The 12,999-nt window shown below is 37.6% G+C and overlaps 1 protein-coding gene across 1 annotated transcript in view; it reads right to left on the bottom strand.

Moving 5' to 3' along the window:
* Positions 1 to 12,999, bottom strand: part of ZCF125 (P-loop containing nucleoside triphosphate hydrolases superfamily protein) — a 28,702-nt gene that overhangs the window by 5,423 nt on the left and 10,280 nt on the right. Inside the window, exons 15-18 of the mRNA XM_077377772.1 lie at positions 10,887 to 11,180; positions 7,059 to 7,145; positions 1,756 to 1,914; positions 1,392 to 1,655 (exon numbers count right to left, since the gene is read on the bottom strand). Of these exons, the coding sequence (XP_077233887.1) occupies positions 1,392 to 1,655; positions 1,756 to 1,914; positions 7,059 to 7,145; positions 10,887 to 11,180 (804 nt within the window). The remainder of the gene's footprint in view (positions 1 to 1,391; positions 1,656 to 1,755; positions 1,915 to 7,058; positions 7,146 to 10,886; positions 11,181 to 12,999) is intronic.

Below are 12,999 nucleotides of genomic sequence, written 5' to 3'. Positions count from 1 at the left end.
CTTCTTACTTTAAAAAGGGATTTTACTATTTTGCCCTTCTGTAAAATTTCGAGTCCAACAAACACATCAGGAAAGTTATTTGATTCCACGACCTGGTTTTTGTTGGTTTTCATCTTCATTCGTGACAACAAAACACCGGTTTTCTTATTGTTTTCTTTCTTTTTCTTTTTCTTTTTCGTCATGTCGGATCCTCAAGTTTTCTAGTCTGCGGAATGCAATCGAACTGAGCGCCTTAACAAACATGATGGAAGGAGATTCCGCGAGACTCGGCAAATCAATCATTTCCTACATGTATGCGTATCTAGATGAAACTCAATCAGCACAGTTCATCAATCTATTGGTATTTATAGGGACCCCTGTGGACATAAGAGGATATTAAATAAGTCTAAGAGATGAATCCCTAGACCTTTTTCCTTGTGATTCTTTACCAAGATGACCCAAAATGTCCTCTTTAACACCTCCCTACTGCCCCTTATCAAAGCACCCACCACAAACCAAGCTTAGGTTGCCGGTGGATCTACATAAAAAATTATAAGTTTAAGAAGTGGATCTATGTAAAAATTGAAGTTTAAGAAGCCACTCAGGAGGAGTTTAAATTTCACCAATAGTTTCCTCGTTACCCAAACTTCCAACACCAGTTCCCAATATCTATGCCAGTCACTATCAAAAAGCACTCAATTTTACCCTGGCAAATTCTCGTTAGAGCTTTTCTCCTCACAAAGTCAATCAACAAATCCTTGTCTCACTTTAGTTAATGAAAATTTGATTCCATCAATCATCGAATCTCAACAGTTGACTGCTTTTTACTTGGGATAGGCTAAATCCAATTCTGAGTTTTTAAAGCTAGATTCATATCGTATTCTTTAGTTGGAAAAAACTCTCTATTGATAAATGAACATTAAAAGTACAGACCTTCATTCAGTTCCTATCATCAATGATGCCCATGAAATGTCATAAAAAATACACGATTATTATGTTGTTTTATCATGGTTTTCAATTTCCACTCAAACCAACACGAGTATTATGTTCTTTTATCATGGTTTCCCCATGATTATTATGTTCTTTTATCATGGTTTTAAATTTCCACTGAAGCCGACATGACTATTATGTTCTATTATCATGGTTTCCCCATGATTATTATGTTCATTTATCATGATTATTATGTTCATGAGTAAAATTCATGCATAGAAATCACAAGTTAAACCCCTAAATGAAAGCTTGCAAACTAAAATAAATATGTATATATTATGTCAATACATCAAATGCTCCTGGTGTTTCTAATAGATAGCAACCCAGAAATTAGAAGCCCAAAAAAATAATGGTAATATGATAATTATGAATGCCAACACAACGGAAGAACTACGATTTAACAGGTTTGGTGTGAAAGATACCTCAGGTTTAATTGTGCATTGTGGTTTCATCAAGCACGTGTCCCTAGCATCTAACGCGTGTGAAGACACCAAAGTTGCAATTGCGGCATTCAATTTCTCAGAAAGTGCTTCACGTGGTTCTTGAAGTACAGAACTCTCCTCCTCATTAATTTTATGACCATCCATAGCCCTTGAAAACTGTGTTTCTAAAGTCGAGAAAAGATGGATACCGATATCACTTGTGCAAGATAACAGTTTTGCATGAAGCGCATCAGCCGCAAAGCTCTGGTCAAGCCACAGATAAAAGTAAGACATTCTCATTGCTCGAATAATCTTTCACAAAAAAAAAACAGTGAAGGAGATAAAATTTATGCCCAACTATCACCTGCAAAATTGATAAAGTATCCTTGTAAGTGTCTTTGCAATTGGACACAGATTCACTCATCCTTTGTGGGATTTCCCTTATTAATAGAAACTCTTGCTGAAGTTCAGATATCTCTGACATTAGTTGGTTGTTTAGAGAAAGCTGCTCCACGTGACTTATCTACATGTAATGCACAAAATTACCAAGAAGGTAGAGGATTCAAACTTTAAAATGGTCACAGTAAAAAAAACATTTCTTTTTAATAGTATACGGTGAAAAAAATTAATACTATTATCAAGTCAAACCAAATGGAACAAAAAGTGAATTACTAAAGATGCATCAGATGAAATGAATGTTGACAGAGAAATAAACCACAACAGAACAAGAGCTGATTAAAATTTCAAATAGTTTTCTCGAAGTAAAAGTCAAATGACAAGAGAGTAATACCAAAGTTCAGAAGCAGCTATGATACATATCACAAATAACAAAATAAATGTTTCCTTTGTTTGTTGCAAATATAGTGTACAAGACTATGATCTATGGACAAGGATTCGTTTGACGAGTGTCGGCAAAGAATTTGAGGAGCCCAACAAGACAACCCGTAAAAATCTAGAAACGGAGACAAGCTCATATGCATACTTAAATAAAAAATACTGAAAACTAAGCATAATTTGAAAAAAAAAAAATATAGTATTCATTTAACAAATTAAAAAAATATTAGGATTAAGAAACTCAGTAGTAAATGGCTTGGGGCCATTTTGATTTAGCAGAGACTTCCTCTCATGATCCTTTTTCTTGATCATGGAAGAAAATTATGGCAGAAAACATTACCCGTAGAGAAGAGTTACAAGGCAGGCACTTTTATGACCCCAAGGACAGGAACAGAGACTAGGCACCATTGGAAGTAACTTGGTGGTGCCATACACCATTGACGAGGAAGCAAGGTGTTGACATGGATCGGCCTCGAGGGGAGGGGCCTGCATTGGAAAGCTTTGTATTCGACCCGGGTATTGTCTTAAATGCCTCCTTGGCCGAAAAGAAGGGAAGATATCCTTAATAGCCCTTACACTTTTCGCGCGCGCGCCGCTGGGGGGGGGGGGGACTATCTTTTTAGTAGGGTAGTTACCTTTTCTTCATGAATGTAAGGTGTGAGGATCGAATGTGGTGTTTCAACATTGTGTGTAGGAGTGTTGAATAAAGAATGTGCTAGTGAGGTACACATGTGAGTGTGACGTGTAGTATAGGAAAATGATTGTGAAATAAGAGGAGGAAAGTGCTCGAGGCAATAGAAGTTCGGTTAAGTAAAAAAGAGAATTGGAGGGGCTGGTCAATCAAGTGAAGAGGGTAAGGGGTTGGGTGATCAAGTGGAGAAAGGCAATCGTAGAGAACCTCGGTCCACCTCCGACGATGGAGGGAGCCGAAGCAACGATTTTCCATCGTATCCTAAGAGGAGATCCCATAGATTGCAGAGAATTCAGGTTGGAGAAGAATTTGATAAAGTATAAATTGGCACCGCCCGATTCCGAGGATCATGGGACGGGGGTCAATGGTAGGAGGGCCGCCGAAGAAATTACAGGTCGACGATGATTCTCTTCTTTTTAGAGGCCAGTCACTGAGTTCTTATAAGAAATGGTTTATGTTCGGTGCTGATATATTTTTCTTTGACAGGGATGGCTCCGAAGAAGGTCTCAGTTTCCCCTCAAGATTCTATGGCAATCGTGGAGGTTTGCCCGGATTCTGCCGAGGGTACGTCGCGGCCGTCTTTAACAGTACAGGTTGGGAGTAAAGATAAATGATCGGGTTCGGGTAGGAAGAAAGGATCATTGAAGAAGGTTCTTAAAGAGAGTCACCCCCTTAGAATCGACGAGTGTGAGGAAACTCAGATGCTCTTACGCAACACAAAATTGGAAAAGGAGTTCGTGGAAGTTCGGCCAACTGGCAAGTAGCTGCCACACAGGTTTGTAGGGACCAACCAACTGCCACATCAGCATTTACAGCTATCAAAGAGCTGGCAGCAAGTGGAAGTTTCTAGGCTCTTACTCTTTTCCTATAAATAGAGGAGAGCAGCTTCATTTGGGGAGTATTTTTTGAGATAAAATAAAATTTTAGTCGGGCAGTCCTATTGGAGCATTTCTTTCTTTTCAAGAAGAGGAGTTATTCAATTGTTCTTGGAGACGGTGGATGCCTCAGAGGCTGAGGTGTGTGCAGTTTATCAAGGTTTATAGCTTGCCAATACCTCCTTCATAATATTGCCGTAGAAGGAGATTCATCTAATTTCATCCGTTGGCTTAAAAGAACACACAAACCTCCCTGCAGATTTGATAGATTGTTTGATGAAATACGTGATTGGGTGAGGTCCATGGAGGTTGTGTTTACTCATGTTCGGCGCTCTGCTAATCAGGTGACGGAAAGTTTATCTATAGATGGAGTATTCAAGGAAGCTTTAACTCTCTTCCGCCGTGATCATATATCATGTAGTTTATTTTGTGATGTTGTATTCTCTTTCTTCGGTTGTATTCTGACCATCTCGGTCCACTCTATTAATAAATTTGGCTACCATTTATCAAAAAGGAAATGATAAATCCGCCCCTTTTGATTACAGGGTCTAAATCTAGTTTGAAGAAAAGAAGTCCAGCAAGAAGCCAGGATGGTTTTTTGGGTTGTTACCCGGAAGGAATTTGAGAGAGATAAGATAGAGTTGCAGATAGAGGAGAAAAAAGAGACGGTTGCAGAGAGATACGAGAATCGCAGAGAGAAGAGAGATAAAAGAGATACTTGTGCATGGGAGAGAGAGAGAGAGAGAGAGAGAGAGAGTCAGCCAGCGGTTCTGATTTGAGAGAGAGTGAGAGAAGGATTTGAGAGAGAGAGAGAGAGAAGGCCAGCTGTTCTGATTTGGGTAAGTTAAAACGGGGCACGTGGACCAATCATTATCCGCGTGATTACAACCGGCTATCTTGTCACTAGCAAACCTCTTTTTAATTATGTACTATTTTTCCCAAAATTTTGACCGAAATTACTGAAATTTCGGCCAAAATTTGGTATTAAATAAAATTTTGGTTTTTAATGGTGTACCGAATTTCGGCCGAAACGCAAACCAAAACCGAAATTTAAAACCATGGTGGTATCAGAGCTAAAAATCAGCAAGAATTCCAACTTTTGCCCAAATTTCAAGTTGTTTTTGGAAAGGATTCAGTCTAGATTCAAATTTCTTCTCATCTGAGAAGAAATTTTCCATTTCAATCTGATTTTGTGTTGATTTCCAGCGGAAGTCTACATCACCATGTCACATCATTTGACATAATAATCACTCAAGTAACTTAAGTAACCAAGATGTGCCACCATGCAACAAAATGGGGAGTCTCCAGTTTCGAAAGGATGAGAATAGCAAAGGGAAACAGTCCACATTTTCTTGGGATGTGAAAGGGCCACTCAAGTGACCAAGATGGCCCAACTTGCAACAAAAGGAGTCATCCAAATTTCGTTGGGATGAGAATAGCAAAGGTAAAGAGTCCACATCTTCGTGGGATGTGATTTGATCTTATGACCAAGTCAATTTAGGAAAGTTTTCTTACGCAGGAAGGCTGTTTAAAGGAAGTTTCGTTTAAGTAGGAGGCTTGCTAGTTAGGATGTTTATTCTTTTATGTTGGACCATGCAATAAGTGAATAGGAGCCCTAGATAAAGAAACAATGTTTGAACAAGTAATAGCAGAGCCTGTCCATGTGGTATGTTCTGATTGGCTTTGATTATTAGGAAAGTAGGATTAGAATCCTATGAACCCACATAGAATTTTCTTGGAGTATGCCGATCTATATATTGTAAAGCCCTTGGGCCCTCTAACACCATTAAATGAATATTGATATTTCAGATTTTGCTACTTGCGTGTAGTGATTTCTGCCTAAGTGATGCTTCAAAACCGGAAGTGATTCCAGGTAAATCTTCTTGGTTCTTCCCCTCCTTCACTTTATCTCCTTAATTTCCAGTTCTTGAAATATGTTCCCATACCAACCTTGATCTGAGAAATTTTGCCATAAAGAAACAAGTCCATTACCCTCCACCTTGCCGACCAACCTACCTACACCTTTTACTCATGCACCTATTCTGACTGCCAACCTCTATCCTGCCGATTTCATTTCCCTACGCAGAACTGCCTTGACTTCTCCCAATATCACAGAACTATCAAGAAAACTAAACCTGCAACCTAAACCCCTTCTACATCCTATCCTCTGCAACCGTGAAACATCCAGCCTCAACCCTAGCCCATTCCCCACTTTTCTTTATCCATTAAAGGTTCAAGAACCAACCAAAACACTCATTAAACACCCTGACACACCCAACAAACCCTTAGATAGCATGTGAATAACAAAACCTAAAAATCAGTCTCTTAACTTGGTATGTGACAGATCCAATGAGACTGTTATACAGTCCAAACTGACCCCTGTTATCTCACACCAGCCTCAACCACTTAACAGACCACCGATCCACTTTTTGTGACTGACGCAAGAGCTCTTATCCAAAATCTTCTGTTGTGGACGATGTTCCCTACACCCTTACCTCACTCCATCTTAATAGACTTAAGTCTTAGCCTAATACCTATCCATACCTTTAGATATAACAAAGATTAACCGGAGCAAGTTCCCTTTTCTTATAAGCCTTACATCACTTGTTAGTAAACCAAGACTTCTCGAGTTCTCTTAAGTCTTCAATATGGAGCACAAAAGAGAGACCAACAAGCATACAAAAAATATAATATTAGAAGAATAGTTTGTTTAAGGCTCTAGGTTTAGGTGAGGATAACAACAAATATTAATTAAAGAATGATTAAAACAAGAGTTAAATTGAATATAATATTAGGAAAGGATTTTTAAGATTTTCGGTTTAAGTGGGGATAACAACAAATATTCATTAAAAATAATTAAAAAAGAGTTAACAATAAAATATGAGTAAAGATAATATTTAATTAATAGGATTAACAAAAAAACATATCCCACTTGAAACGGCACAAAAACATGGCAACACGCCCACATTAAACCGGCACTCAAAACGGCAAGTTTACAAGTGTAGAAATGCGGGTTTATACATGTATGTATGTTTGTTCGTATTGACATATGCTGACACGCGTGTCAGCAAAAACAAATTAAGTGTCATGTAAATCATAGAGCAGCTCAAAGGTTCTACATTTTCACGATGCTTTTGAATCGGCATTTGTAGCAGAATTACGAGGAATCAACTCATCAATCTAAGTACCAATGGCCATATAAAGAAATGAATTGAACCTTCCAACAAATAAACAAATATCAAATGAGAAGAATACTTAGTTACTAACCTCAAGGTCATTTTTTTCTTGAATAGCACAATGCAACTGCCTCTTGAGATTTTGAACCTCCTTTTTGTAATACTCAATAGAATGACCCTGCAATTTCTTAATGAGTCCAACAACATGCTAATACACAGTATCCAAAGTATCACAAGAGAACCCATTCATGAAGGCATTAAATTCGATTGTATAATCATCATCATTATCAATGCATAACTAGCTTGCATACTTCGCCAACATTTTTCGAGATAATCGATCATCAATTCTTGAAGAAAAATAATGTTTCTATAAGCAAATAGCAATGTATGCTTTTTATGGGTGCAAAAGAAAAGGAAAACCAAAAACTAAAAGTAGAAGATATTAATGGAACTTAAGCACATGAATTAAACCATACAAGAAATTTTGAGAAAAGAATCATGATAAATGACTAAATAGGGAATAACTGACACTCGCGCCTCAAAGTCATTTATCTTGGAATCATAGTTGTCAACCCATGACTTGACTCGTGACTCGATTTCTTAATTTTATGACTCATGACTCGACTCGTGACTCGTAAGAGTTTTTGACAAGAACATAAATTTAGTTGAAAAAAAATATAATTATATTTCAAAAGATGGAGCATGTAAAAAATATAACCCAATAGCACATAGATAAAGCACTAAACCAAAAATATAAATAACCATACCCTTGTAACTTGCATGCACAAAAATAATTAAGTTCTAAATTCCAACTTCCAAGTTTTCAACTATCAAAACAAGAAAGCCCAGGCCCAGCGAGTCGAATTGACTCGTAAGAGTCTTATTTCTTCGAGTTGACTCCTAGCGACTCGTTCAAATCGCCAGACGACTCGGACGAGTCTTAGGCGAGTCACCCATGCAACTTGCCTCAAAAGCCCAGCTACTCGACTCGACACGGGAGTTGACTCGTACGACTCGTAAGAGTTTGACAACTATGTGAGTCACACAAGCAACTCGCCTTGAAAGCCCAGCGAGTTGACTAGTAAGAGTTTGACAACAATGCTTGGAATACTAAGAGGATAATGAGAAAGCCTATTAGTAGTGCTACATATCAAGGAATCGGCAAAAAGAAAGACAAATAAGGCAGCAAAGTAGGAAAAGAAATGCAATCATTTGATTACCATGGTTGGAGAACTTATGACTCGTACTTGACACAGTCGAGCCACTTTGACTCTGGGAAGTTACTTCAGTGACTTAATAAAGTTCTAACTTTTTCAAGTTTAAAAACATAAGAAAATGAGGAGAAGAAATTAAAGTAAAATAATAAACTAAAGAAACGATAAAAGATAGATGGGAGTTGCAGCCTTGGTATGAAGCAATGCGTCGTTGATCACTCAGTGTTCAGTTCTCATTCTAATTCTGCATATATTTTCTTCATAGTGTATGTGGACGGCATTTTCATTACTAGGAATGACAGGACATGCATATAGAAGCTGAAAGACTTCCTTCAAACAGAGTTTTGCATCAAAGACCTAGGATGTCTTAGGTACTTTCTGGGAATGGAGGTAGCGTACTCTTGGGGTGGTTTTTCCTTATCTGATGGATATATTATGAGAGATAAGGTCCTTAGGAACGAAGCCTACTGAGGTTACTATGGACCCTAATGTGAAACTCTATCTCGATCAAAGAGATTTGTTGGAAGACCCAAGAAGATATGGGAGACTAGTTGGCAAGCTGATCTACTTGATTGTGACCCGTCCTGATATCTCCTTGAAAAGGCTTATTCTTCAGGAAACATAATCATGTGAGGTTGGAAGGATTCACTAATGTAGATTGGGCATGATTTGCAGCAGATAGGAGGTCAACCACATGGTATTGTACGGTTGGTGGAGGGATTTTGGTAATGGTATCCTGACGGAGTAAGAAACAAGATGTAATGGCTAGATCTAGTGCAGAGGCAGAGTATCGAGCTATGGCTCACATGTGTGGAGAGTTGGCCTGGTTGAGAACTTGAGATCACTTTTATCTGAGATAGGTGTTCTTTCCTCATCCCCTGAATCCTTGTACTCTAACAATAGGGCAGCTATTCATATCGCCTAAAATCTAGTCTTTCATGAAAGGACGAAGCATATATTGAAGTGGATTGTCATTTCATTCGTGAGAAGCTCCAAAAGGGAGAGATATGTTATGTGATCACTCGATTTGGAGATCACCTGGCTGATGAGTTCACCAAACCATTGGGGAAGTCTGAGTTCAGTGACATTTATAACAAGTTGAGGTTGTTTGACATATACACTCCAACTTGAGAGGGAGTGTTGAAGGGTAATTTAGTCTTTATTATCTTGTGTAACCCTAATTATATATGCATCATATTGCATGAGAGGTCATTATTATTGAATCTCTCTCTCTCTCTCTCTCTCTCTCTCTCTCTCTCTCTCAACTTTTCTCCTTCTCCATCATCAACAGACGGTATCTTGAGTGCTTCTTAGAATGGTTGTCGGAATCTGCTTTTACTATAGATGCTTTTGTCTGCTTTCTTGAGTGCTTCTGAAGTGGATTCGACTTTAATTGTGGACGGATGGATGACTGGATGATTGATTGACACGCTTGGGCCTTGATGAATATCGAGCCTTGGTTTCAAGTTGGGCTCGAATTTTGAGTTGGATGTTGTGCTGGAGTTGGTCTTTTTGAGCTGGGTATGGATATTGGTTTTGAATCGGGCTTCAACACTCCATCATGTTGGTCAAGTTTATCAAGATCATCTTCATTGTAGGGAATGCTTCATGCTTTGTGTCCTTCTGGGCCTTCAAAGGCTTTGATATGCATGGTTACGTGGTTGACAATCTCTATGGCTCTGTTTGGTTCACTGGGAGAGTAGCGGGAAGTAGTAGTCAACAAGGAGGTGACAAGGATGGGAGATGTGTAGAGTTGTCTAGAGAAGAATAGGGGAAAAGTGGTAATGTGTTTGGTTGGGCCTCAAACCATGTGGAAAATGTAGGGGTGTAATTACCAAAATAAATAGTAGAAGAGAGAGAAAGGGAAGAGAGAGAAATAGAGAAAAATGTAATGATTACACAAGACAAGACATATTCTACTCTTCTCCCTTCTAAAATCCACCAAAATGGAGTTTTTCCATTGGAAGATTAGTAGAGGGGACAAGTCCGCCGTGTAGGCGCCACCTAGGAAAAAAGCTAATAATGATGTCCCCTCCATGTCTTGGAGTCAAATGGAATTTGAGCTCAAATTTGGCAACCAAACAACATCTCGCATTTCATATTCCGGGAAATGCCGAGCCGTCTTCCTCGTTTTTTGCAACCAAACAGGGCCTATAGAGGACATGATATTTTAGTTTTAGGTTTGGGGGTCTTCGATTGTAATGCATTAGGTCCGGGATCTTGTCTGCCAGTTCTTAGTATCATCTAAGGGCTTTGTGAATTTGGATCATCTGCCCGATACGGAGCTGTTAGATGTCATAAATTCGACTTTGAAGTGGGTTTTTCCGGGCATAATGTTGAGGTTCAAAGTAGTTCAACAAACTGGCCATGAGTGATAAGTAATATGAAATGAAATTACATATTAATGCTAAAGAAGTATGTTTGAAAGAGCATGCCGCTAGTGAGCTAACCAAATAATATATGGAAACATGTGATTCTTAGATACAATAAAAACAACACTGATCTAGTAAAAAGGCAATACAAATCACTTAGTAAAGATTTGTGAATGCCACTACCAAATTATTCTAGAATGCTAATAAATAATCAATAGAGAAGCACAATAGATGACAAAATGGAACAAGCATGTTGAACTCATGAAAAAAAAAATGACTAAATCGAACGAGCATGTCGACTCATGAAAAAAAAATAACAATAAAAAAACTCACAGGCGATATATCATTAGGTGGTGAGGATTGGTATAATCTGTCAGGAGTCAACTGAAGCGAATTAAGGTCAGTAGTGAGACCGTTGTTCAATTTCATCCACATGTCTTCATCAGCTACAGCAGCAAAAATATCTGGAAGTGGACTAGAATCGGGTAGCCGTGAATAATTTGATCGTTTCATAACAAAAGAATTTGAGATTGTTTTGACACAAGGGGTTGCAAAAGCATCTTTTTGTGATATGCTATGATTATTGTTGTGTTCTTCAATATGGCTTTGTCTAAAAGAACCCCTTCCCTGCATAATACACATGTGGAAACAAATGAACTGTAAGAAAGCATCTTAATCCTTAAATCAAAATTGATATGTTTTTCCAAAAATTCCATTGTTGGTGTGACTTCATAACTCAACCACATTTGGTTTAGCAGAAGAAAAAGCAATTGAAGTCCTTCCTTTGAATAATAGCGGATGTTTCATAACTCTGCACATATTGGAATGCAAGAAGTAGTTCCTACAGTTATTACATTTGTAAGTACTTTGAAAAGGAAGTAAGAGATGCAGAAATGGCTGGTAGAAACACAAACAAATCAGTTACATACTTACATCTTTACCATCGATGGAATAAGAACATGGATTGAATAATGAATTGCAAACCTATTGAGAAGATCCTTAGAGATAATGTAAATATAAAACAATCCACATGTGCCTAGAATCATACTTCAAAGACATTGTACTAGCAGTACAATCATCAACCTCAACTCCATTGCGTATGAAAATCCCTATGCTTATTAACCAAAATATGGAATAGAAGACATCAACATTTAAGAAAACAAGGATGAACAAAACAGCAAAATATAACTCCTTAGCCAACCTTTTCATACTTTTTGAATCCCAAATTCCTAGTTATCTTTTCATTCCCTAGCAATGAAGGTATTGCTATCATCAAAAACAAACTCCTCGGCGAACAGCATAGGATTGATTCACACTGCATGTTCTGAGAAATATTTACCATCCGAAAAAGGAAAAAAAGTCTTTAAGTGGAACTTAAGCCAAGAAAGGGCAAAATGCTCTTTCCACTAAAATACGCCTAATGTTTAGGGAACTTGAAATTACTGTTTAAGGAGTGGTGATTTTCGGTAAAAGGAAACAAGCTTTGAGTATAATCAGTTTTGCAAGGGCTATTTGGAGAACCTTTTAGAGAGTTTGTTTAAAGAGAAATAAATAAAAGAGAATCTGGGCATTATTTGCTATGAGCTTGGCTTTGTAATTGGTTTGTTCTTTCTCTTGAAAACATTAGGCTAGTCACCATGAAGAAGAAAAAGGAAGAAAAGAAGAAGAAGAGAAGACGAAGAGAGAGAAGAAGGGAGAAAGTGAGTCTATCAATACGACCTCTCACACAATATGATGTGCGTGTGAAGAGTAGGGTTACATCTAATATTAATAAGGACCAAAATAGGGGTCTACCAACTCTCATCCTTAGAAAAACCTTAATGATATTAATAAGATCATATTGATTCCCATGATTTTTCCTTTTACATTTCTTTTTTTTCATGTCAATGTTTCTCAGAATTTTAATTATTTCGCAAATTAATTTTGGTTTCGGAGTAGAGAGCAACGTTGGAAGTGCCTTGACTTATTCTACCAAAAATAAGTTATAATTTAACATTTATTTATATTAATTAGCGTTTCTTTCCTTTATAACTTAGATTTTATATTTTGCCCTTTCTTCGTGGTGGAAGTTAAAAGGCATAAGTGCCCAAGTCTTGGATGAAGTCAATTATAACCTATAAAATCAGCTCTAACCAAAAGAGTCATAGAATTCTTTGATTTTCCAACTTTTGGTACCGTGGTAGTAAATCCAAATCAAAATACCAACCCAATTGACTTGGCATTCTCACAGATAATGATCCAATTAATTCCTGGAAAGTAAATTACCCTGTTATAAACTAAGCCTTTAGCCTCAATTTCTAGAACAACACCATTAACTGCCTAATAAAACTTTACAAACCTTTAGGAACACCTAATTTCATACAATAGAAAGTAAACCAGTCTTAATGCACATGAAAAACTTAGGAAGTTATGGTTTTCATTGACTACAGATACCCTCTATAGCTAA

Source organism: Tasmannia lanceolata, unplaced genomic scaffold (genome assembly GCF_043159265.1).
Source record: "Tasmannia lanceolata isolate RefF3 unplaced genomic scaffold, GAP_Taslan_0.1 ptg000004l, whole genome shotgun sequence".
NCBI lineage: Eukaryota > Viridiplantae > Streptophyta > Magnoliopsida > Canellales > Winteraceae > Tasmannia > Tasmannia lanceolata.
This window is presented reverse-complemented; position numbering and strand designations above follow the sequence as displayed.